This window comes from Aythya marila, assembly GCF_965140915.1.
Source record: "Aythya marila genome assembly, chromosome: 3".
NCBI lineage: Eukaryota > Metazoa > Chordata > Aves > Anseriformes > Anatidae > Aythya > Aythya marila.
Window position 1 is genome coordinate 59,125,100 of NC_139044.1, and position 27,222 is coordinate 59,152,321.

Sequence of the window (27,222 nt, forward strand, 5' to 3'; positions counted from 1 at the left end):
AACAAATTGGGTTCGTATCTGGAAAAGGCTGGTGCTTTTATAGCTATTTCTCACAGTACATAAGCTTTCTTTTAATTCAGGATAGTTTCAGCAGGCCCTAAGGCACAGCAGTTCATCAAGCAAAGCACTTAATGAAAGTATCCTCATCAATGTATCGATGAATCAGCAGTAGAATTTAAAACAGAACTAACATCTGCATCTTCTGTTCTCTGTGTAGCTCCACAGATCCTATAGTTCTTGTTTCACACACAGAAACTTTTATATTACTCTGTAGTTACCTAAAGCATTGATTATACATAAACAGCACAAAAAAGTACATTAACTTTGTGTAAATCAAGAATTTATGGTTTATTGCATTTGTTTACAACTTCCATGGGGGATTTTTGGTGTAGCTTAACCTGAAACCATTAGACATATCTACACAGTTGGTTTTTTTTCAAGATTCAACTCTTATCACACAGTGATCAATTCTCTACGTTCATCTTCTGTAGCTCTCTCAATTCCAGTTTTCCAGAGTTCATGAGTACCGACACTATTGAAAAAGTGGAAGTTCAAACACACCTATACAAACAAACTAGACAGAATATTGTAGATAAGGCTATCCTTCTTTTTTTCCCCATTTTTCTTTATATATATATATATATATATATATATATATAATTTGTTTAAACCAGGCACAGAGAACTTCAGAAAACACAATACTGAAAGCCACCTATGATACTCTTTGCAGGTTAGGAGTTTGCAAATTCCACAATCAAGCATTCATCCCCATAGCTTTAACAATGAACAAACGGGTCTTGTACTTCCTCAGCACTTCAAGTGAATTGTACCTTAAACACAGTGGTGCTAAAACTGTACCATATTCACCAGAATAAGACTATAGATGAGCTAATTAAGTGCCACCATGTTGCATTCAACTGTGTACTTTACTTCACAACAGAACTGACTGCTCTAAGGCCAGTCTCACAACAAGTGAAAAAAACATGCACAACTGAACTGAGAGCAGGCAATGGTTGGGCACTTAGGTACAGCATCGAGGTTCGTTGTGGAGCATAACAGTAAAGAGTACTGGTCACAGCAGTAAGAGAACCAGTGCTTACATACAGAAGTTAAGGAAAAACTGCATTATCAAACTGTACTTTTACATTAAGGTCAAGCACAAACTTTTTATCATATTCCCAATTTGCCAGAATGCTCTGAAGAACATAACCCCCCCCCCAAAAAAAAACTTTAAAGATGTATAATTCTGCACAATCAATTCCACATTAAATCACAAAATAAGCACTTGCTTTTCAGCCACCTGTGAATTTAACAAAAAAAAAAACCCTTACAATTTAAATTAGCAAACGCATTTCCAATCTACAGCTTCATGTGACACTACTAATAATAGGCCTTGTTAAAGAAATTCTCTCAAAACATACATACAATATATACTGTGGGTAAAGGACACAGTGAACAAATTATTTCCATTTTCTCTACCAAATACCTACTGATTATGTGCAATTTTTAATGCTGATGTTAAAAGTTACATGATTTGTGTTCTTCCAGTCCCATTCTAATTGTAAAAGAGTTAGGATTTCAGAAGTGCACATATAATATGGACTGTGAACAGTACAAATTAGTGCTTGTTCCACATAGGTGTTGCCATAGGTCCCTGCGGAGCCCTTTCAACAGTCACAAATTCATCAGGGTTGTCAAAAGCTTCATAGTGCATTAATAGGTCTTGAATAGCACACTCCTCAATCTGGAAGGAAAAAAAGAATATGTATTTCAGTGCCAGATCTACATTTATACCAGTAATTACACCACAGTTACAAACAGGATTTTGGGGCCCTGAGAATGTCTGCTACAGACCTCCTCAAGAGGAAGTAACAGTAGATGAGGCCTTCTTCATGCAACTGGAAGAAGCCTCGTGTCTGCAAGCCCTGGTCCTCATGGGAAACTTAAGCGACCCTAATATCTGCTCTTAGGGCATTTGCATTGGTGACAACTTCCTAATACAGGTGATCAGCCAGCTGACGTTGATCACACTGGTGGATCTCAGACTCACAAACAAGGAAGGACTGTTCAGGAATGGTAAGCTCAAGGGCAGCCTTGGCTGCAGTGACCCTGAGACAGCAGACTTCCGGATCTCAAGAGAAGGGACCAAGACAAATAGCAGAATCACAACACCCTAGACCTTCAGGAGAACAGACAATTTGATAAAAGATGTGCTTGGAAAAAAAATCATAGAACATGGCCCTTGAAAGAAGAGTCCAGAAAAGCTGTTTGATTTTAAGATCACTGCTTCTAAACTCAAGAATGGTCTGTCAATGAACAGAAAGTCAAACAAGAATGGAAGGATGGCTGCATCAATAACAAAGAACTCCTTACAGAACAAACACAAAAAGGAAGCACATACAAGGTGGAAGCAGAGACAGATGGCCCAGAAGAAAAACACAGACACTGTCTGAGCATGCACAACAGATTTAGTAAAGCAGAAGGCCAGATGGAGTTGAGTCTGGCAAGCGACATGAAAGGCAACAATAAAGCAGCAAAAAGATGGGAGCATCTGACATGGGAGAGAAACTAAGACAGCTACAGTTGCTAAGCATGGAGAAAACTCAGATCTAAGCAGTGTGTATAAACAGCTGATGGGAGAGTAAAGAAGACTGAGCAAGACATTTCAGTGGTGTCCAGTGACAGTCTGAAATACAGAAAATTGCATTCAAGCTTTTTTTTTTTTTTTTTTTTTTTAAACTGAGAGTGGTTGGATACAGGAACAGGCTTCCCAGTAAGGCTGTGGAGTCTCCATCCATTCTTGGAGATATTCAAAAGCTGTCAGGGAAAAGCCTTGAGTAACCTTCTCCAGCTGATCCTGCTATGAGCAGGGACATGGACTAGACAATTTACGGAGACTCCAGCCTCAACCACTTTTTGATTCTATGAATTGATCAGTTGTGGGCTCAATAGTCAATTTGACATTAATGTAGGCCTGCCTCATCAAACAGCGATGTGAAGCTATTAAATTATATTTACTATTATATACATGATACTGAGTGTATCAATACATAATTAGTCCTAAAAACTCATCTCTGTAACAACCAGTGGAAAATCCTTGTTTACCCAGCCACAGTAAATTAGCACTTTACCTGGATCAAAGCCAAAGGTTTCTCTCTGCTCCGAATAAGAGCAGCTTCTTGCTGGAGCTCTTCCTCTACAATAGATGCAAACATGACGGGTGCCATCACAGGAGAGTTAGCTGGCGATGTTGCTAACCAAGGACTGCAAAGAAAAAAAAGCTAATGATTATGAGGCAACATCAGAAACAAGGTCAGCACAAAACACAGAAAGCAAACACCAGAGTTTATGCCAGTTTATGCCTTACTTATGATTCTCTAGCGGCGGAGAATCCAGAACATGGTCTTCCAGACTTGGGCTACTTCTAGCTGTCCACCTGGAAAAAGGCAGTAAGGAGAAGTCACTGACAAAGCATTCTCCTAAATCATAATGAATTATGAATTCAGAGTAGCCAGTTACAAATTTTTATTTATTTATTTCCTCCATAAGATAGTCATTGCGAAGTAATGATGAGTTTGGCTTTAAGTGTGACATTGTGGCTAGTGGGGACACTTTGATACTCATTTCTGACTACCAGAACTTCACAGATTTTCAGTTTGAGCATTAACTGGCATTTCCCAACTTTTGAGCATTTGAACATGTTTTGGTTTTATTTTTTATTTTTTTAACGTGGAAAATAGTCAACTGAATTATACACTAACAGCATTTAGTATAGATCTGTTTGCAATTCACATGGAAAGAGTATGTCTTTAAGGTATAAAAACCCCTGTATTCAAATCAAAACATTAAAAGAGCCAGTACTATAAAAGCACTGGCAAATTATTTCCTGAAGTGTAATACCAGAAATTATGGACTTTCAGTGTGTAGCCTGCAAACACCTCCTATATTCATTAAGGACAGCATACAACTAGAATTTATGGAATTGAAAAAACAAACCCTGGAATACCAATAAAGAGTTCCCAACAAGAAGACATTTTATTCCTTTGTAAAATGTTAACCTGTCTACAAAAAGAAATCACATTTGGTGTATTTTATGCCTTAAGAGACAAGTATGTGTGTCAAAAAAATTCTACATCAGTAAGATGAGAGAAACCTATTCTTGTTATTTAAAATCTTTGGCAACATGTGCACTTTCCAGAAGTCTAATAAAGTGTTATAGCATAATATGAAATGCTAGCAGACTTTTTCTGAATTATTCTATGGCGCTGAAGTACTCTAATGGTGTTGGTATTTCAATAAATCAGTCTCAATTTTCTTCAAGGCTTTGGTAATCCTTCGTAAGTGGCCACAAACTCTTGGAAAAGAGGAAACATCTATAGAATGCTATCTATTAAGAGAATTCCAGTAACTGCTAAGTTCTCTGCCTGGAATTTTTTCCCCAGAACAAAACTCCAAGGACAACAAGAAGCACGATTCCTACTGCTAAGCAATGAGAGCAGGATGTCAAAAAAGCTGAAAGAAACATCCATCACCAAAAGTGACATTTAAATGAACCATGCCCAGCTTTTCGTCACAAAAGCTAATTTTGCCCACCAAACAGCCAAATACTCAATAAACAGAATGAACACAAACATTAACATCTGCCAAGGCACAACACTGGACTTCAAAAGAGGATCTCTGCAGTGTCACTCCCATGAATCAAACCCAGCAGATCTACCTTCTGCCAGCTCATATTGCTTCTGTGTTTCCACTGGAAAAGTACAGTTCATATGAGCCAAGATGATCACTTGCCTCCATTTTCAGTAATGCTGATCATATCAGACTCTAGCAAGACAGCCAGTGAGACACTGTATGGAGAGGAAGCCAAAAAGGTGTGGTACTTTCCAAACTGAGTGTTTCTGGATAACCACTGTTCCAGAAATTAGAAGGAACTGACACAAATAAGAGCTGCATGGCAAAAGAGGTCAAATCTGCTTTATCAGTCTCCACACTGAGTATCTATAGAGCCACAGTTATAGTAAGTGATGTTATTAATTTTAATTCTTTTTCCACAAGGATTGAAGAATAGATGGGGGAAAAGAAATAGAAAAGCAGTAACTTTTTTCTTCTGTTTTATCTTTGGTTAAAGAAAACTAATAGCAGGATAGACAGTCCTACTTTATTGAAGAAAGGTATCAGGTCACGCCAGGTAAGTGTGATAAACCAATTTAATAGTTACTATTAATTTAGGAAAGGATAATGTAAACAGAGTGCCTGCGAAACAAAGCAACTGGAAAGAAAATTCAGAAGTACAAGCAAAAGAGACTGTGTGAAGTGCAGCTATTTAAGATGGGAATTTTTCAGCTTGGAGAGAAAGAGGAGAATCCATGGTGTACTGATCACGAATCAGAAGTATGTGGCTGGGAGAAAAATCTTGACTCAGAAATATGTTGGACAAGTTTCCATTTGAAATAAATCTTTCTGCCACCATATACCACACAGGACGAATATTATTTGGAAGAGCTTTCAGTTATTGCCTTCTAGATTCCATGAAGAACAATCTAAATTGTCATAAATGCAGAGAAGGAAAAACTGGCATTGAGTTTTCCATTGATCATTTTCTGAGAGCCTACACGTAATCTCTAACCTTGCAAAGAAAAAAAAGAGGGAATACAACTGTACTTCGCAGACAAGATCTGGACTGATTGCTGATCTTCAGAACAGCCTCCTCCAGACACAAAACCAATCATTCCAATGTGTCTGAGTGCAAGTAAGTATGGCAGAGGTTGGCATGAATGAGCAGGCAACTCTAGACTGAGTTCAGATACAAATGGGACAACAGTCAAAACGGGGACAGACTACACAGGAGGAAAATGGAAACATTACCTCACTGTATAGGGACAGAGTTGTAAGAGCCAAAAGCTCAGATGGAGCTGAAGCAACCAGTAGATGTATGGGGCAAAGAGAAGTGCTTCTATAATAACAGGAAGAAAAAACAACCAATCAACCACAGAGGTTTCATGATGACTACAAACAGCTAAATGTTCTAATACCCACTTTTCACAAAGACGGATGTGGGGAACTACAGACTGATCAGTCTCACCTCTATCTCCAGGAACATTGTACAGTAAGTTGTTCCTCAAGTCATTTCTGAGCACACGAGACCAGATGGTGAGTGGGAAGAGCCTGCATGAATTTATCACCAAGTGCAAATTATCTGGAAACCTGCTTTCTATGAAAGAGTGACTGGCTCTAGACACAACCAGAAAGCAGATGATGTCATTATCTTTCTTTTTTGCTTTTGCAAACCAAATAGTTATACGCGGCCTTCACATAATTTGCACCCTTGCAATCAGTTTGAAAAAATATGGACTGGGTAAACGTACTATGAGATATGTGGAAAATGGGCTGGACTGCAAGGCTCAAAGGGTGCTGGATCAGATATATGAAGTCCAACTGGAAACCAATTACTAGTAGTGGTTCACAGGGACTGATACTGGAACCAATACTGTTTCATGTCTTCGGTTATCTGGAAGGAAGGATGGTGTGCACATTCAGCTCCTAATAAGAAAGAGATGGATGGGGCCAGGCTGGGGGTGCATGCAGCAGTCCACGTGCTGAATGCCAGGCTGCCCTTCAGAAGGGCCTCAAGAGGCTGAAGAAATGGGCAAATGAGGACTGATGAAATTCAAAGGCAAATGTAAAGTTACGTACTTGGAAGAGAATATCCCCACAGAGCAGTACAGGACAGGGGCTAACTGGCTAGAAAGCAGCTCTGCAGAAAAGGACCTGCAAAGTCTGAGCAGGCAGCAAGGTAAAGATGAACCAGTACATGCTCTTGCAGCAAAGACGACCAATGACATACTGGGCTAGCAAAAATAGCCATACAATCAAAGGAAATGATTCTTCCTCTCTGTGCTGCATTTATGTGGCTACAGAGTATCTTACCTATTCTGGGGCTCCTCAGTACAAGACAGATGTTGGCATGCTGGAAAAAGTCCAGTGGAGGGCTACCAAGATTAGGGACACATGGCAGGAAACACTCTGAAAGAACTGCTGCCTTCTAGGACTGAGCAAACAAAGGGGAGATCTCATTGCTGCCTTCAACTACCTCACTGGAGGGTTGAGGAAAGATGCAAGAAGAATCCTCTTAGAGGTGCACAGAGGTAGAACAAGAGACTATAGATACAGGCTGCAAAATAGGAAGTCCAAGTAAGATGTAAGGAAAAAAACACACCCTGGAGATGATCGTGAACATGTTGCCCAGAAAGGCTGGGGTATCTACATCCTTGGAAATACCACAAGTCAACTAGGCCAGGCCCTGAGCAACGTGATCTAGTTAGACCTCTTTGAGCAGGAGGCTGGACTACAGATTCTAAATTATTCTATAAGTTGTTCTATGATTTCAATACAGGGGGACTACTTTTGTGTGAAGTCTAGATAAATCAGCTTCCAGATTTTACTACAGATCATAAAAATAAAGCAAGAATAAAAACCAGGAAAGAATCAAAGAAAAGGAAGGGCAGAGAACAGGAAAAGATGATTTTCTAGTTCATTTAGTTAATTTAGAACTTGCTAGTTCATTTAATTAAGAGCATGTTTGTACAGCTTACTGAATGCCTTTATTCTGGTGTCATCTCTACTTTCCCTTTTTCCACCCGCTCTAATAATGCTCACCTTCCTGCACATCGACAATAATCTGCACCTATCCAGCCCATTTGAAAGACATTCTCCTTCCCACTCAAAATCCAAAGAACTCACAGCACTACCATAAACAAGTCAAGATAGACTGCTGTACTTAACCAGTCTGTTAGAGCATACAGAGTTTTTCTCCGGAGGAAGAAAAGAAAACACACACAAACTTCCACTAACTGCCAGTCACAGTTCCAGTGTCACAGCACACTCTAGTGATCAATTAAATGACAAGTTTAAGTACCTGTGTCATCTACCTCAATATAAGTAGGGCTTTAAAATGTAGGAAGAAGTCCAGATATTTTGAAGCTGTTTATACATACATACGTCTGTGTTTCTTGCTAGCTTATTCCAGATATTAAATCAACTGCAGATATTTCAACATGCTAGATTAATTCCTTAGCTGGCACCAAAATGACTAGGAGAAAAGGAACAGAGGGGAAACGGGAAGCAAGGATATATAGAAAAATGGAAAAGAGCCCTAAAAACATCAAACTTGGAAACCTGGAAGTCTCGAAAATTAAAGACTGATGCAGAGATGTAAGTGGCTCTGCATGGAAACAAAGCAGCCAAATATCAGTACTGAACCAGCCTGATTAACCCAGCTGGCTGAACTTGCCATGACTCCTGCACAGCCACCGACATGTCCCAACACTCGACTTCCCAGTGTTTCTTGAGGATTTGTTCACTTGAAGCCATGTCAGGTCTGGTGCCTCCGTGACCTAATGACTGCTCTCAGAAAAAGAACACAGAGGCTGGTCTCCTGCAGAACCTCTTGGGTTTTGCTGTACCGTATCACTCATGCACTAGTTATTAGCTCAATATTAGCCAAGCCAAAAGTAGGCCATTCCCATGCGAAGCCAAAGAGACATGTTTCCATTAAGACTCTTCACTGCTCCCTGGAGTAACACAGTGAAGACAACCCAGGCTGCCACAACAAAGTTAAGTCATGTCAGGCCTATGTTTTTAGCTTGCATTATGAGCTACATACACACAGCTGCGCAGCGTAACTCCCAAGGCTGAGCTGTCCCTGGAAACAACACTGATCTGCCTCTGGACCCCATCCAGTTCACATCTCCACATTCATGACATTGTTCATCTACAGAAAATTTCTGGATTGCAGAAACTGGAAGGAGACAGTGCATGGAAGCACATTTATACAACCCCCCAAAATTTCTTAGATTTAAGACTTAATAAGTTTTAGTTTAATTACTACACAGCTTACCCAGGGAAGAAAAAAAAAAAAAAAAAAGAAAAAGCAGAAACAGTAGCTGTGTAGTATCAGTAAGTCTGACATCAAGAGAGAGATGAGAATTACTTATGCTCTACACACATTCGATTTCCTTTTCTTAAAAAGGAAGAGGAAAGGATGCGGATAATTAATCTTCAGTGAAATAGTTCTTGAATGCCACTGGCAGAAGTCAGAGCCTGCTGTGACAAGAACTGTACAATCAACGATTAAAATTACCTCAAAGTAGAAATGCAATTCCTAACTTTCAGATGGATGAGCTAGTCACCTAGGCTTTTTATACCTAATAGAGAGAAATAAGCATCTTCAGAGACGATTCAAAACAACCTGAAATAGCTCTGGAAGTGCCCTCTTTTCCGACTGATGATAGTCGGTCATCTAGGCTCCCACTAGCTTAACGTATCATATTCAGACAACTAACGTATCATGCCTGGACTCAGCTCAAAGAATCCAGTTTGCGAGCCTGCAGACAGGCCAGACTCCACAGACTATACAAAGCAAAGCAAAAGGAAATGAAGTGACTTTATGGAGATCACAGACCACATGTGACAAAACTAGCAATGGCATCCTGTGCAAGTTCCCTTATCACCAGCCACGCCATCTCCCATGGGATGAAAACCTTTGCTATTTTGCTAGCAATTAAACTTTTGACACCTGTTATTTCTTCAGATTTGTGTTTCAATTATTTCCTGCATCTCCACTTACCACAGTAACTTCAGCTTTATTCCTGTTTTTGAAGGACACCGCTCCATCACACACAATCTCCAAAAAAATCCCATCTCTCTCCCACCAGTACTTATTTACATACAGATGCGTATTTTGTTTGTAGTCCAAAGTGTGTATATGTACAGACAAACACTTCAAACAAAATATTAGCAGCAGCATTGAATTCTTTTAGTCTATTTTAAGTTTCCAATTCATAATATTTCCTTCATGAAATCCTATTGACATTTAAAGCCATTAGAATCATTAGAAGAATGCTTACAGGATTTAAAAAAATGGCAATTTCATCTTTTCACATTCCAGCAAAAATTTAAACAGGTTATTGTGGTTCTTGTAAAAAGAGTTCTCAATTAGGAAAAGACTTACTTTATGGTGTTTTGGACCGGTGAATCCTCAGTTCCTTTATATCCAGCCTTTTTGATACCAGTACCAGGTGAATTATTCACACTCACACATTTTTCTTCTTCCATTACAAGATCACGGAATGACTTCGGCAAAGCAGAACATGATGAAGATGACCTTTTAAATAAATACATAAATAAATACATACACATATAAAGTAATAGATCTTAGCTTCTGCATCTAACCCTTATGCCTGCTAGACCCCATCCACTAAAACGTCACTTTGGATCAAACAGGTAAACATCAGATAAGTTCATTACTCTAAGGTACTTAAGCATTTTGGACTTTCGCAGAATTAACAGACACAGTTGTCAAACAGAACCAAGATACTGAACGAGTTACTTGTAAAAATCCCTTAACCTAAGAAGAAATTCACAAAATTCATGCGCTTCATTTTCTTTTACTTGCATAAGCATAACATACACTGCTACTGAACTAGAGCCTGCATATCATCATTAAAAAATAAAGCTTTATGAAAACACAGCAATTTAAAGTTATAGCTACTCTTAACGCTTTCTGATCCAAAGATTTATTTACAGAAATTAAGGTACTTACCCTCAGTTTCACCCCTCCCCATTAAGGCTTTAGACTTAACTCTATATATATGTGCTTACATTTAACCTTACTAACCAGAGAAGTCCCATTCATTTCAAACAAATATTCACATTGACATCAAAAACATGAAATACATTTTAGAATCCATCTGCTCATCATCTACTCAAAGAAATAACAGATTAATTATACGATTAGTTATAAATACCATTGAAGTAGAACAAGCTACCTATACGATGCTAATTAATTGTGCAACTACTGTAAGAAGGGAAGCACTTGATGTCAAAGATGTTTGAACTACATCAATGTGGTATATAAATTAAGAAAACAAACATTAGGCAATTAAAACGTTACAACAAAAGCATCTGAATGCAATATATGATATCTAAACCACATTAGACTACCCAGCGTTATTTGCTTTTTTTTTCCCCTATTGCATCAGCAGCACATATGCCATACACTTTATACGTAGACACATAAAGCAGAATGGGAACCACCAAATAGGACTCAGAGCCATTCCCCACATCCTCTGTTTGTGCTAACAGCTGGCATCCAATAGTCTGGGCAAGTGTTTGACCAGAAGTTCCCAAAACTTACTATACTGAGTAGGCAAATGGTTTTCTTAGGATATGCCGTCACAGAAGCCTCCTCTGATACCATCTAAATAGCCTACCTATCTTCATGAAAATTCTGTACTGCAATCAGATCCATTTGCAATACTGCACCAAAAAAAACAAGAACAAACACACACATCACCACCACCAAAAAAACCCACAACCCAACTGTGTCATTCTCCAGTGATCCTATCCAAAACAATACAGATGGCTTAAAATGGTTTGGCTTAAACTCTTGGAGGTGATACTGTTGGGAAAGTTTCTAAGTTTAAGCTTGCTCTTCCTTATACAAATTAGACAGAAATGACAGTATAACATTAAAAAATAATTTAAACATCATCCTTTAAAAAAAGCTTCTCTAAGTTTTAACTGCAAAACATCAAAGCATGAAATTCCAAGACAGCTGATGTTTCAGAGTAAGCTGAAATTCTGACAAGCCGAACACCTAGACATTAAAATAGACAAGTATCATATAAATCAATTCTGAAGAGAAAGTTTGAATTTCTCTATGCTTCTGTTCTTGAAAAGCCATTGGCTCTCCTGAATTTAAAAACCAAGCAAACAAAAAATAACCACCCACAATCATGATCAAAGTAATTTAGTTGTCTTTTTTTTTTTTTTATTCTTACACCTCATCTCCCCCTAAATTTCCACCATTCTTTGGGGAAGGTAGCATAGCTTCACTCCCCCCCAAAACTATGAAACCGTAGGTTACTTTTGGTAGAAAAGGTAGGGCATGGTAGAAGATATACTGTGCCTTTTAGTCAACGAAAAAAGAGCCGGAAGGTCCCACACCCTTCTGGCAAGTGTTCTCGCTGTGCATCCAAGACGAGTATCTCATTTCATTGGAACATGAGTTCTACGGCTTTGACTATACTGCATGCATGGAAATCTCACTCCATTGCCAGACACACTCTAACAGTCCATTGTGAATCTACAGAATAGAACTTTGCAAATATGGTGTTAGCACAGATCAGTAACACCCTTCTATTTCACATACAAAAAACACTTTGAACAACTAGCAGGGGCAATCAAATAATTGCTGGCTTGCCTGAAGCTGCTTAAAGTTTCTTCAACAAATGCTCTTTTTGCAGCTAGGCATACATTTAAATATTCATATACCTCCCACTGGTTCTTTGCTTGAGCTAGCAGCATTTTCCAGCTCAGAAGCCAGTGGAACACTGCTGAGGAACATACAGAATCGTGTGTGGTGAGCGTTAGACTGGATTCCATCCTTCTGAAGTAGACGCTGGCCTTTCCTCTTCGGATTCTGTGTGTAACACAGTAGAGCCCCGCTACTTTCAAAACCTGCTAAATCAGAACCTTAAGAATGCAGTATGTTTTCTGGAGAGAGTTATTCGATATACTCAAAAATCAGTCCATACTTGCTTTTTAAATGTAAGGAACAGTTCATGGGCAGTTGGTAGCTTAAAACCCAGTAAGTAAAGAATTATCTACAGGAGAGCAAATGAATAGTGATAATAGCTTACTCAGATGTCAAACAAATGAAGTTACATTGTATATTTTGATACACCTTTTATCAGTGCTTCTCTGATATTCATTGCCTGTATTCCGAAGTAAATAATTTCATTAGAAGCCACCCATTTCATGCTCAGTTCATTGACTCAAATACTTCTAGTTATTTATCTTACAATGAAGAGATAGGACTTCAGGAACACAAACTTCCGAAGAAATTCAGGTAACTCTAAGTTGCTCTACATGTATGTCCTCTAAAGCCTACTTCAGGTTTTGTATCTAAAAAGCTGTGTATGAAGGGAAGAAGAGACAGACAGATGCCCATACAGATGGCAGCACGGTCATCCCCCAAGTCACCCACTGGCTGGTGCACAAGAGCATCATTTCCCTGGTGCTGCCACACTGAGTCACTGATGGGTACAAATGTGGTGGGTTTCTAAGAACACATAAACTGACGTGTAAGTGAGCCCGAGTGATTTGTGGTTCTAAGACTGCATACATCATCACTGTAGATGTTGGGTTACACACACTGTTTATGAATAATTGTAACACCAGCAGTCAGATTAAAAAGAGTACATAAAAATTATTGTAGTAACATACCTCTGTACATTGGACACTGGAAATATACGCCACAATTTATGTTTTAGTTATAATCAACGCATGATAAACAGATGCCTACAGAGGAGACTTTTTGTCAGAATTACTATTTAAAGGATGCGTCACACTTCATGCCACAATACCTTGATCTACTATGCAGTACTCCATTTCAGATCAGACTGACATGACCCTTGAAAGGCCCTATAAAATACTAATGCCCTTTCACCATAAGGCTGAATGTACTACATGCTGTCACTAGAGAAGCAAAGCTTGTTCTGGTGCCATAACTGAAGTAGGATATTATTTTTAGAACCACTTGTTATCTGATTTAAAGCGCATGGTTTTGAGATGATTACAACATGCTCTCAAATTTTTCCCGTGAGTTACTGATAAATATTTTGTAACCCCAGCTCTACTCTACTGCTATTTATGTTCAAGAATATTTTTATTTTTACTGTGGTCTAAAACTACGGTAACAGCATACCAATAAATCTATGTGGAATCTCTAATAAATCTAAGGGCACTCCAAAATCAAGGTGGTTATCATATTAACATCTGTGCAAGAAAGATGAGATAAATACATGAAATGGAACAGAGGAAGCACGAAGTTCTAGATGTTACTGTGAATCTCTTGACACAGGATAACTCTCAGTAAGCAACTACGCTGCTTTCTGGCAGTATCTTCTCCTCAGCCAGCTCTTCATGTGATTTTTTTTCTTCTCTTTACACTCATTAAATAGCTAACAGGCTACATGTCTGTTTTCAACTTACATAGCAAACAGGCAAAGATTCCAGCAGATGCACACTACTCTTATTTCTGAAAGAAGAAAGCAGTATATACAGAGGATCAAAGAAAAGAGTCCGAAGATACAAGAGGCAGGTGGCTCTACCTGTGGAAAGCATGTCTGTCCTTAGAAAGACATACTGCAATTTTACTTTGATATCTATTCAATATGAAACTACAACATAAGTTTTTAAAACAGCTAAACCGTCTAGGGAACGATTCATTTAAAAACAAAAAAGGTTACTGCAGTGGGTATGCAGCAAGCTTTATTCCCACTGAGGCACAAAAAGGTAAACTATAGAGAAAGTAAATGACCTTAAATTCTCCTAGGTATTCTGTATAAGTACAGAAGCAAATTTTAATGAAAAACCTCCTTGAATGAGGAAAGCAGGAGAACCGTTCAACACTTGCCTCCACATGAAAGCATGCACATAAGCATTTATTCTGTAGTAATTCAACACACCAAATTCACAAAGCTTATGGCTACTTGTTCAGTTATGCCTCTATGCATCACACAACACCAATTCTAATTGTGAAAAAGAAATTGTGAATCAGGCTAGCTGTAATCGCTCACTGCTGTAAACTCAGTTTGTTGAGCAGACTGTAAACCATTCTTGTTTGATATACTGATATTTACTTGAACATTTAAATTGTGTTTAAAATGACTTTTAATACTGATTACACACATTATACCTCCTCCCACCTTAAGGGATCCTTAATAGCAGCATCCATCACTCCCTTACTCTATTCCAAAATCATTTTAGCCTTTTCCCCCAGGAAGAACAAACTTACTTTTTTCTTTCCTGACAAAGAAAAACAGCATTGCTAATGGTTACTAATAACCTCTTCCTGACTAAGTTTCAGAGCTTATGTTCTACCTTCTTTTTCTATACGTCACTTTGATAACATCTGCAAATACCACATCACACGCAGGCAAGAGCCAGATGGGATGCAGCCCTCTGACTCACTATAGCAACCACTGCATTTCCCTTCCCCCTTCAAGTTTCTAGATTACTACCAAATGTAGATACAAATAACATTAATCTTTTTAATGAACGGAATCTAGGTCATTTTTATTTAAGAAACTGCTTTTAAAACACTGATGTAAAAACCCTCCAAAACCCAGAAGTGATATTTGACTTGTAACATACCATGCGTTCCCCAGTCTTGCAACTTTTGTAGGTGTGGGTGGTGCAGTTATTAGTGGAGTAGGCTCCGTGCTGGTAGTTACTGAACCATTATCTTTTGCTGCCAAGGCAATCATTTTCCTTTGCTTCTGAGAAAGCTTGATTCCATGAGAAGCCATTCTGCTATGAATTGATATTGCAAAGAAAGACATAAGATCAGTGTCCTTTCAGATGATTTGCCTTTAAAATTGCATACTAAACTGAGAAATTTCTTTCCTAGACCAAAATACTTTATCCAGTGGGGTGACAATGGGCAGAGGGGTTGGTTGGCTGGGGAGCAAAAGGAGGATCAGTATCAAGAGCGACAGAAAGAAAAGCACCATAAAACAACAACTCATTCTAATTCCTATAAAAGAAAATATAGGGTAGGAAAAATTCTGAGAGATCCTCCACCAGACTAAGACAATTTTTGTGACTTTTTAGACTGACAAATTTAGCTCCCTTAAACCAAAAATATTCTTTTTTTTTTTTTTTTTAAATGAACACAACAGTATATAGCCATTTTTTCCTATGTGTAGTAATTTGTTTTCTAAATTATTTGGATTCTTCATTCTCAGATGTTTGGTTCACAGCTTCTAAATCAACCTACACAGCAATCCTTTACTTGGCTCAAAGAACAACAAAACAAGACCACAACAAATAGTTTCTTCCAATTTACCATAAGCATATATTATTGACTGAATAATAAATTTCTCTCCCGTGAGAGAAAGAACTTGATAAAAGGGCTCTAGGACTCTTTTCCTAGCTCTCCTTTACAAGAATGTCACACTTCAAAGGCCATGCAAGTCATTTCCAGTTCTCTTCCATACATTACCATGTAATAAACGCGTGGGTTAATTCTCTCACTATGTCTTTGAGGTGCTTCTCAGAGCAAGAACCACCCTTGACTAAGAATTGTCAGTATCAACATATTGATATGATGAGGTGATGGGGGATAGAATGTAACAGAAAGAATGTGAGACAAGATAAAACTTCATAATCAGTTACAATATAGTCCACAAGTAATTTCTTAAGTCCTATGTACAACAGTTAATGCTTTTTGGTTGAAAATAGTAAAGTTCAGCAGAGCAAACCAATTATTTAAGACAGCAGCTTCCTAGCACTTCCTTGCTTTCTTGCTTTTCATTTCAAAAGCTAGGACGTGTTTTCACAGTAGTTGACCAAGCAAGACTACAGTGAAAATAAGGGGATACATTTTGAATGATAAAAACACAAACAAACAAAAAAAAAAACACTATAATGAACTGTAATGTGAGTAAACAAAGTTGTTCAAAAAAGAAAGAGGACATCTTTTCTCCTCCTCGTTTTCATCTCTGGATTGCCAGAACCACTAAGTAAATTCATAATGGCCTATTCCATCACACTTTTCTTTTATAGATTTTGGTTTTTTACCAACCTTGAATTTGTCTTTGGCATGGTTCCACATTTCTGCATATTTTCTTCAATTTCCATGATAGTTCTTAGATCCATAGCAGGAGGGCTGGCAGGACTAAATGAAAAATGAAAAGTTACCTTACAAGGCACTCATTTTTACTTACATTCCACAGTTCCAACCTTCACTGAAATCTTCTAAATCATACATAAGATTGGTAACCGGATGTATAATTTGTGTCTGTTTCCTCAATTATGGCAAACCTCAAACACAATGTTCCTGACAAAACTGTTATAAATATATACATATTTAAGAACGTACTGTAAAAATACTCTCAAACTCATTATGCTATGAAACAAAAAGATGTGAACTGTGATTACTTTCAAAAATTAGGAACCTAAATCCAGGATACTTATTTAGTAGCCAACTGTTCGTGTTAAGTATTAGAGGAGCATTGTTCATAGCTTCTTCATGTAGGCTGAAATATCTTTCTTTGAAGAACTTGTTTAAAAATATTTCACATGGCACAGAACCTTCTTTGCCAGTTAAAGCTCTGTACAAATACTAGCTACACTGTCAAACTTTAGGAATCTTTTTTTTCTTGTAAATTACCTATTTTTAAACTTCCATAGAAACGAACATGAATTGAATCCAGGCATTTCCAATGTTTATGTAAAACTATAAATTAAAACCTATGTATCTGAAGATTTTATAAATTAACTACATTTAAAGACAGACCCTGAAATCAGACATAAGCAGCGCTTTCTCTCTCTACATAAAACCAACTGCCATGGACTAAGTAGTGAATTAATCAGTAGGAAGTCACACCAAACCCTGTCATCACTGCTCCTTATTAGTACTTCAACCAAATATGCTACACTATTAATCCTTAAAACGCTCAACAGAACAGTGCTGCCTGCCTTTTTTTGGATACCACGTACTAGCAGTACAAGAAAAAGCCAAGGAGTACAAGGGAAACCCATAAAGGTACAGGGATATTAAAACAAAGTCCTTTGGCTTTATTTGTTCCCTTTCCATGTAACTCTAAGAAAAAAAATATATATATCCCAGAAGAAGTGTAAGGCAGAAAATGAAGGGGGTACTTCTTCCAACTAGTCTGAACACTAAAGATTCAGTTGGGGGATGGTCACCCTCTCTGCACAGACTACGTGACAAGACAAAAGCCAAGACCTAATGGACCCTGCACGCTGAATCATGTACTTCAGAGCTGGGATTTTTAATTCCTACAGCTTTATCACCTGCATTCACAAAGCCCATCAGACACAAACCAACAGAGGCTGGGAAAACTCTGAGAAGTTATCGCTATATAATTCCCTAAATCCTTGACTTCTTCCCTCATCAGCCTTTATTGGCAACTGTCAGAGCCCGGACATAAAGCAGGATGGAGCTTCAGCCCATTAGAGTACTGCTGCTCTTTCATATGTAGATACTACTACAGATTAAAAAATTCATATTCAATTATTTTATTACTGTACCAGTTAAAGCTGAGGTGTTGATTTTCACAGACCGTTTAAGTTTAAAGGAATGGCTTAAAAATGCCAAAGTACAATAATGCTTCCAATGGCTCCAAGCATCATCTGACAGAAAACTGCCAACTATTTTACAAGAGGTTAATGAAGCTGGCCTCTTTAAAATAGGATTGCACAAGTCTAGACTGGTAAGACTCAAAGTTAGCTTTTCTCAAAGAAAAATTCTCGAAGAATAAATACCAGTTCAATAAAGCTACCAACATTTTTAATACATGTGTCAAGTAACTTATGATCATTTTGAGATCAATTAACTTTGCAGACAATAGCATTCACCAGCAAATGAAGACTACTGACTGTAACTTAGGTTACAACTATATAGGTTACAGGTTGCAACTATTACTCCACCTGAAACTGGTTGCTACCCAATTGGGAGAGGTTGCAGAGTTGTTTTTGGTACTGGGAATGAACTGTGGAACAGACTGTACCACTGCTGACGATCCCCTGTATGACTTCATCTCCTTGTTAGGTTGAGAGGCTTTCATGGACTGACTACATGCTTTGTCTTTTATCTAAAAAAAGACCAAAAAAATGTTGCATGAATATTCTCCAAATATTCTCACTTTTTTTCCCCTCAGAAAAAAAAAAAAAAGTGAATCCTTGCTCAGGCTATTATTTGTACCCCTCCCCCCCCCCTTTCCCCCCCCCCCCTTTTTTTTTTTTTTTTTTTTTACTTCGCACTTCACCCTGAATCAAGCTAAGTCCATCTTGTTAATGGAATATTTACTCTGAGATGTTCATTTCTAAAGCTGTAACACTTAATGTAGGCAGAATTAACTTATAATTATTTTTCTTTGCCAGTTAAGCAAGTCTCTCCGTATTAAGGATGACAGTTTCTCAGAAACACTCCAAAGATGCAAGCCCTGCTTTTGATGGATTAGATAAACATAAAAATAAATTGCTAGGAACAAATAGATCCAACCTCAGTCCTCTCTGGATGAAATCCTTTTGTGAAGTCAGGGGACTGCAAGTCTCTGGGGCTACCCACTCCTGCATAACTACCTTCAGAGTCAGAGGTTAGGAGTTCTGGAAGCGATTCTACAGAGTTAGTTTTATCCAGCTTTATGGAGCCTAAGAAATAAGAACAGGAAGTAAAACTATTATATCATGAAAGCAGGACTAAACAATGCTTAAAAAAAGCAAAGCAAAAATTATTAACTACATAGCATGGGTAAAAAATAAATAATTTGTTACATTAAAGTGTCCATTAGCGCTCTTTTTACAAAACCCATGCTTTTACAGAAAACTTCACACACAAGCTTAAGACGACAACCATCCCTTTAAGTAACTTAGTCTTAGGAATTCACCATTCAAATTCAGCTGTGGTGTTTACTAGAAGACAAATGATCTTTGTAAGTTTTAATGGTTGAAGTATAAAAATTGCATTGGATATTAAACTTTATGCTCTGTTTTTAATACCTGAAAGGAAACTCTTTCCTACTGACCTGTAGAGGCTGGGCTCTGAATAATATCTGATAGATTATATCCCCCAGAACTGTCAGAGCGTTTCCGTGGCTTCTTTTTTGCCTTAGTTTTTGCTCTTTTGAAAAGGGCTTCCCTGTTAAAAACAGAAAAATACAAGATGGATTAAACCATCAAGGAAGTCTAGTTTCAGAAGTATCAATGTCAAGCTTTTCAGGCAAGAGCCATGGTTATACTTTAAGCAGTAATAGTTGCTCCCATCAGCTGTCACTAGCTGCTTCTTCCTCCTCTGGCATTACCCTTGTTCATGTGTTGGCATAAATATTTACTAAATGATTCATGGGGGAAAATAATAGGAGAAAAAGAAAAACTCTCTCTTATGTAGATCTAGCCTCTGATCTGTTCCACTGCACAAACACTTCTGCTGAGACAGTGGAAGATACAGCAGCTGCATAGGCTGGCACTGCCACCTAGGTCAGATTAAGCTTGCTACATATCACAACAACTGGCAGAAAGCAAAGTAACTCTTATGCCCAGCACAGATGCTGACACAAAATTATCACTACAACTACAAGAGTAGGTATGTGGTCATGTAACCCAAATGTCAGTCGTTCCAACATACCCTACAATATTAGGGACAACAGAATCAAATGAAAGGACTCTATTTTAACAATACTACTAGAAATTCACAATTGAGCGAATCACAGCTACAGTACCCCCAACTTCTTCTCTACTTTGGGGGAATAAATATATATATAAACCTATTCATTCCTGCATCAATACTGTAACCTTAAAATATTTTTCTTTTTAAAAGAAAATTTCCCTATCCAGGGAGTCAGTCAGGCACCATACAAAGGGGTATAAATACCATATGTACCTCACTTAGTTACAAATGTTGATGTAAAACAGATACTTACTGAGAATTTTGTTCTGTATTCATTTCTTCCTTTAAAAAAACAAAGTTCTCTCCATCTTCAGGCTCAAACGAACTCAAATCAGGTCCATCTGGATATGGAGTAATTACCCTCCTGACCATAGCTGGAATCTGTAGTTGTAAAAGCTGTTAAAATTGTTGCTCTTAAATTGCTTGCTAGTAAATAATTGGTCTCTTGTGGAAGGACCAAAAATGACAGTTATTTAGAACATTTTTATAGATTAAGTAACTGATTATTTAACCAGCTTATAAACTTGAGTTACTTCTCTAAGTAGAACAGAAGAATTCTTTCATTTAAGTGATAGACTCAGAATGTATATATATGTTTGAGCTGCCTATAACTCCTGACAGAAGATGCTTCAGGTTTTTAAGAACAAATCAGAATTTGCTTAGACCCTTACGTATAGAAGTTCAACTTTCACATTATTTTTCTCATTACCCTTAAGATCTAACGAGAACACTGTACTTTTCACTGATTTCCTTTTTCTTCTAAGGGATGTCCTTTTCCACAAATCTTCCTTAATTTTTCCCCACACAACAACTGTTAAAGAACATTTAATACATTTATTTAATACATTTAAGGTATATTTTAATGGATTTATAGGACTATACTGTTGTAGTGATGGCTAATAAATAAGGCAATATGAGCTCCATGAGAGTGGTAATAGCAGCAGCTAACCTTCATTTTTTGAGTCATATGTTCCACTTGCAACCTGTCACCTATAGACCCTGCAGGTATGTATTACCCATTACCTGTTCTCACTTTAAACCTGAGCACCTTACACTCAAGTTGTTCAACTTACCATTTTCCTGTAATAAATAGAAAGATCCTTTACAACTTCATCACTTAAGACATCCAGAGTCCTTAAAAATAAGCAAAAAACAAATACTGCTTTTTCAAGCTTTTAAGATAAGTTTATTTTAAGATAAGTTTAGCTTGAAAAAGATAAAAATAAAAATTACATTAATGAAAAGCTCAAATGCATGTCCTAAATAAATCTCACTTAGATGCATTATTACACATCCATAGTAGTCACACAAATAGAAGTATAAACTAGTTAATGCTCTTGTTATAAGGCAGGATTAAAACCCTAACCTTTCCAGACAGTCTGCATTTCCTTAAAGCCACAGCCAACACAGACCTACGTAGTTAGATTACTATGAACTGATTATTGCCTTACCTGTTTCTGCATAGATACGTGGCAGAAAGACACATATCTAACATCCAAGTCTAAGCAAATTCTTCTGTAAAACTCAGCCACAATATCCTCTGACATTTATGCCAGAAAGTAATACTATAACAAGTTCTGTAGCAAAATTCTATCTTGCCTGCATGAACAGCTCTCCTTGCCCAAGGCTATAATGGCTAAATTTTGTCTCAGGTCAACCAGATCAGAATTCTTGCTACCTATTAATGACTGGGTATGACTTCATATGTATGAAGATGTAAATAGAAGTTTCTCCCTCTAATTCAGGCTTTTCATGCAAGATTGTAAGAGTTTTTTGTACTTGTAGAGTACATACAGATATATAATTAGTTTGTCTCCGTTTGGCAAAAATGAGACTTCCTTTACAGGAGCAGCATTCAGTTGCACATCAACATGTAACTGTTCCTTCTAGTTCTTGCAAAAGCTGCCTTTTTGCAATACCTGAATTACACAGCTAGTACACAAACATGTATGCGTCTCTCCTTACCTTGCTTCAAGCAAAGCTGCCATATTGAGTCCTATGAACTGCAGGCAGGACAGTTTTAACTGTTCAGCATTATACATTGCTGAGAACTCCAGCAGCTCAGCAGCATTCTTTAAAGTAACTGCAAAGAGAAAACACAACAAACTAAACTCATAGAATCATAAAGGCTGGATAAGATCGGAAAAGACCTCCAAGATATCTGGTCCAACCGTCCCCCTACCACCAATATTCCCCACTACACCACAACCCTAAATAGAATCACAGCGAACTGGAAAACGTTGCTATCTCATGTAGCATTTTTTCAGACTTGTTGCACAGCAAAAACAAGTTAAACATCAAGAAAAGAAATGTTTTTCCTTCCTAGAAAAAACACTAATGCTCAAATAGTCATAAACTACAGCAAGCTCCACATAACTTCATAGTAGCTTGAATGCAAAGGCTACTTCACAGAAATATAGAGGTCCTACCTATGAATTAATTTCAGTATATTGAAATTCAGTGGATCACTATAAAGGGGAAAAAAAGTTAAAAACTGCAAGTTTCATATACAGAGCATAGAACTCTTCATTAATCTCCATATCTCCCTTTAGGTGGGAGAGAGGAAAAAAAAGCTGGGGGGAAAGGGAAATCATCAAGAAATGACAAGCAAAAATTGTATGCTGACTTTGCATATGAAGCTGAGCAACATCTAATGTTTTCTAGAAGAGACAGAACTTCATAGCCATGTAGGAACACTATTGCATCAACTAAACAGAATACCTAGGAGAACTCGATGCAAGGACAGAAATAGAAACAAAATAAATTTTGTAATGTTTTAAAGACAAGAAATTTGAATTTAATGAAAAGAGAACAGAAATTGGCAGAAATAAAGCTCTGATGAAAGTCTGGTTTTTGTTATGATTTTTTTTTCCTTTTTTTTTTTTTTTTTTTTAAATAATTGAAGATGGTGAAATGAAGAAAAGGAAGCTTAAAGAAATACTGATTATGCTAATCCTGAACCTCACCCAAACTAAAGAAGCAACAGTTAGCACTGTGCAATTAACGGCAGAAGGTAACCACAGCAAAGAAATATAAGCAAGGAATTCCATGCTGAGATAAAGACAAAAAGGCAAGAACTTTAATATCTAAAAAAAAAAAAAAAAAAAAAAAAGTGTATTTCCATCTCTGAACCATTATAACAGAAGTGGAAGAACTCACGTTTTTCTGCAATGGCTACTTCACACATTTCTTTTAGTCTGGATATAAGTAGCTGGTCTGCTACCACAAGAACATTACATATGAATTCCACATGTTGAGAATCTGGAAAACAAAGCATCACAGACAATGGGGGCAAGTCATGAACAACACACAGAGCTTCAGCAAGATTTTAGCTGGAGACAAATGTACTGGCTCTGCCAATTCTGTTGGAGATTTTAACAACACAAGGAATTAAATAGGAAAGCATAAAGTGATTTATTTATTTTTTAAAGCTAAAGAAGGGAAAAGGGAAACTGGAGTGTCTGACAAACTGGGAAAAAAAGGTACAACAAAGCTCGGGGTAAACAGTCTCAAAATAAAGACATACCAATTTGGATTTTCTACATAAAACTTTAATGCAAGAATGGAACTTCTATTTTAAAAATATAAAACATACAGGAACTGCAGTTGAGTTGAAAATATGTTACTGGCACCTTTTATTGCAAGAGCTTCATCTGTATACAGGTAATCTATAATTATCTGCAGTATGTCAGAATGGATTGGCATTTCCAGAGCAGAACAACAGGAAGCCTAAAATGCAAAAGGAGAGGGAAAAAAAGGGTAAAATAAGTTGACTACTTAGAATAAAATAAAGAAGTAAGACTAATTATATTTAGCAAAGGTTCACATTTTCCATGTTAAACAATTATTTAAGCACTTGGACAAAATCTCTTCAAGTTCTTTAAGAACTAATTGAAGCAGAACAATTAAGTCGGCCCAGACTTCTGCATAACCAGGAAACTGCTCAGTGCTTTCTGTCAGTTCAAGGGTCTTCTCTAACAATCCTCTTATAACTAATTATTTTACCCACAACTGTTTAAAAGTAAAGAACTGAACTCCCTTCCTTTCAAGGTAGGAGATCTAGTGAAATCACAAGTTGCCACTTAAGAAAAGAATTGTAAGGTTAATTTAGCTTTTACTGTTAATCCCACAGAAAATAAGGTCCTCATCAAACTGTTCATTTGAAGAACCATTCTAACCACATAGGCAAAGCTTTTATATGAGCAAATATTAGCCATTAAATCATGTAACTGTCACCGTTCAAGTTTATTCAACGTCACTGCTTAACAACTTCTTTATTTCAGTCAGTGCTGAAACAAAGTTTGATACTAAAAGATTTCTTCTGCTTAAGAATGCACTACTGGTACTGACATATTTCCCACCTTAGGTTTAAAAAACTCATACAGACATTAAGATTTTTATACAACAACTAGAGCACTTGATTCACAAAAGATTTACTTATGAATATAGTATGATTTAGATTTGCTTATGAAATAATAGACAACTGACAATCTACATACAGCTGATACAGCCATCACTAACACAGACGCTCAACACTTTTTATAATCACTTATCTCCCAGTGTTTCAGATAAGTTTTCTCATGGATGACTGAGGCAGCACAGTAACTTAAATGATTTGTAAAGTTCTGTTACTCAGCAAAAAGCTGCCAGTATTTCACCAGGTTTTTAGATTCAAGCATTGGCAAAAAGCTACGGAAAGTTGAGAAAAAAGTCTTGAACATTGCTTCAGCTTTCAGTCTCTAAAAGACGCTCATCCATCTACATCTTTCCACTCATCCACTAAAAATTATCAATAGTATACAGACGCTTAAACAGAAGCATCTAGTAAAATCCTGATGTTCAGGATCAAAAAGACACTGACAGACAACTAGCAAATAGAAACTAAGACATATAGAATACCAACACCTTTTGAATCAGCATCTGGTGACTTTAGTGGAATAGCCCTTGATATGCTCTATTATATTAACAGTAGAAGTCAAATAGAGATTCTACACAGTGACTTTCAGTTTTACTGTACCTTTCACTCACTACTTGTGAAGAGCTATTCAAAAATGCATACTACTTATATTGTAAAATCTTTCACAAAAAAGATATGATAATACAACCAAAGGCATCAGTATCTTATAAGAACAGGCCAGCATCAACCTATGAACTAGCTCAAAATAAACTGCAAACAAAGTAATAATTTGATCTCCTTTGATATGTATTCTTACATTTATTATTCTCATAACACAAAATCAACAGTACAAATGTCAATTAACCAAACAATTTTTTCTTGCAAACAGAAGCCAAGAATCCAGCCCTTCCCTTCCCCCATTACTGAAGACACATTAGTCTAGAAAAAACTGAAAAGCTGTCACTTATTTGCTGTTACAAAACATACTACCACACACATTTATTGGCAAGCTTACCTCAATCCACGAGCTGCTTAACATGCTGTGAAAATAATCTGTAAAGAAAGGCATTTCAGTTGAAGATGCAATAAAAGTTCAGTTTAAAATAATAAAAAATATATAAATTTAATATACAGAGAGACACATACCAAGTCTTGCACAAAGTACACACTTATGACATGGGAATTCCTTTCCATCTGAAGATTTCAGGGTCACATCACAGACGTATGAGCTAGAAGAGATTTAATAGGATCAGAACCGTGACTGTTCAGGAGACTGTCAATTGTATACTATACAAATACATTCTTACTTGAGCAAGTTAGGACTTCACATAAAGTACGTTTGAATTTTAATAACATTAAATAAAATGAACCTAACAGTAAAGATATGATAGTTTCAAGGGAGAAAGTTTTTTTGGGCAAAGAAAAGATTCACAAAAGGCAGTAATCCCATCTCAGGTTTTTCCTTCAGAACTTTGTCAAATACTATTCCAAACAGCTACGACCAAATTAATTATGGCTAATTTTAGTTAATCTCAAGTGGTCTATATTAAGTTAGTTATTTCTGTTAAATTAATACCTACTACAAGCTTTGGCAAAGCATTTTGAAAGTAAAGTAACCCTACTTCTTTAAAAAAAAAAAAGTTACTTTTGCACAACATAGCTTTTATTAATTACATAAGCAGGCTATTCAAGCCAATCATACCAAGGGAATTAAAGAACAACGAGCCCTTTTATAAGGGTAATGAATTTCTTCTACTGAAATATATTCCAGAGATTTTTCTCCTTAGAAAAGGACATCACACATTTGCTTATTTCCAAATCCATGTAATCTCAGTGTAATAGCAAGCATATTTGCAAGAAGTCAAACTACCCACAAGATTTCTCCTGGCAATAGTATTCTATGACAGTTAATCAACACAACATAATAACATACAGGAGAAAGAAGCCAATATACACTATATATAACCTATCCCAGATTACCAAATCACAGATCAGCGTATCTAGAGAACTTCCAAATACCCATCACCGTGAAGGGGACAAGGGTACACCAGAAGCTAAAAACATACCTAATCAACTTTAGCATACACTTAACAGGTAATGAGATGACAGAAGAAGAAGATGGCAGAGCTGAGGAAAACTTAATTTTAAATGTTTACCATTTCTTCTGATTAAACTTCAGTTTGTTCCCATTCTTCCTGTTGATAACATTAATTTTTCCATTTTCTAATCTGACTCCATCCAATCTGCAAATCATTAATATCAGTTATAAGTAATATAATTAGTATACAGTCTAAACTATTAAGAAAAACAGTTTCAAGAATTAATAGCACTTCAGTGGGCTACTACTGTAAACATGAAAAAGAATTAAAACCATTTTTCAAAGAAAACTGCAAAGGGCCAGTTGTAAAATATAACTGACCTTTCTACACCTCAGCACTCTTATCTTTAGTGAACACTATACTTAAGCTATACTTAAGGCCAAAGTCCAATATCACACAGCCAAAAATCTAAGAGTTATATATTCTACTACCAGTCAGTTATCTGAGCAAAGACAGTGGTGTGGAAG

At 37.0% G+C, this 27,222-nt stretch overlaps 1 protein-coding gene across 3 annotated transcripts in view; it reads right to left on the bottom strand.

Moving 5' to 3' along the window:
* Nucleotides 1-329: 329 nt before the first annotated feature.
* Nucleotides 330-27,222, bottom strand: part of IBTK (inhibitor of Bruton tyrosine kinase) — a 52,972-nt gene continuing 26,079 nt past the window's right edge. For 2 of the 3 annotated variants that reach the window (XM_082756620.1, XM_082756619.1), the window contains exons 13-29: nt 26,813-26,899; nt 25,803-25,885; nt 25,672-25,709; nt 23,893-23,989; nt 23,420-23,521; nt 22,226-22,343; nt 21,334-21,394; nt 20,514-20,641; nt 19,620-19,732; nt 19,097-19,245; nt 18,523-18,686; nt 16,652-16,744; nt 15,220-15,378; nt 10,010-10,162; nt 3,368-3,436; nt 3,132-3,264; nt 330-1,744 (exon numbers count right to left, since the gene is read on the bottom strand). In XM_082756620.1, the coding sequence (XP_082612746.1) occupies nt 1,619-1,744; nt 3,132-3,264; nt 3,368-3,436; nt 10,010-10,162; nt 15,220-15,378; nt 16,652-16,744; nt 18,523-18,686; nt 19,097-19,245; nt 19,620-19,732; nt 20,514-20,641; nt 21,334-21,394; nt 22,226-22,343; nt 23,420-23,521; nt 23,893-23,989; nt 25,672-25,709; nt 25,803-25,885; nt 26,813-26,899 (1,873 nt within the window). In that variant the 3' untranslated portion in view covers nt 330-1,618. The remainder of the gene's footprint in view (nt 1,745-3,131; nt 3,265-3,367; nt 3,437-10,009; nt 10,163-15,219; nt 15,379-16,651; nt 16,745-18,522; nt 18,687-19,096; nt 19,246-19,619; nt 19,733-20,513; nt 20,642-21,333; nt 21,395-22,225; nt 22,344-23,419; nt 23,522-23,892; nt 23,990-25,671; nt 25,710-25,802; nt 25,886-26,812; nt 26,900-27,222) is intronic. The other variant, XM_082756621.1, reaches the window with a different exon arrangement.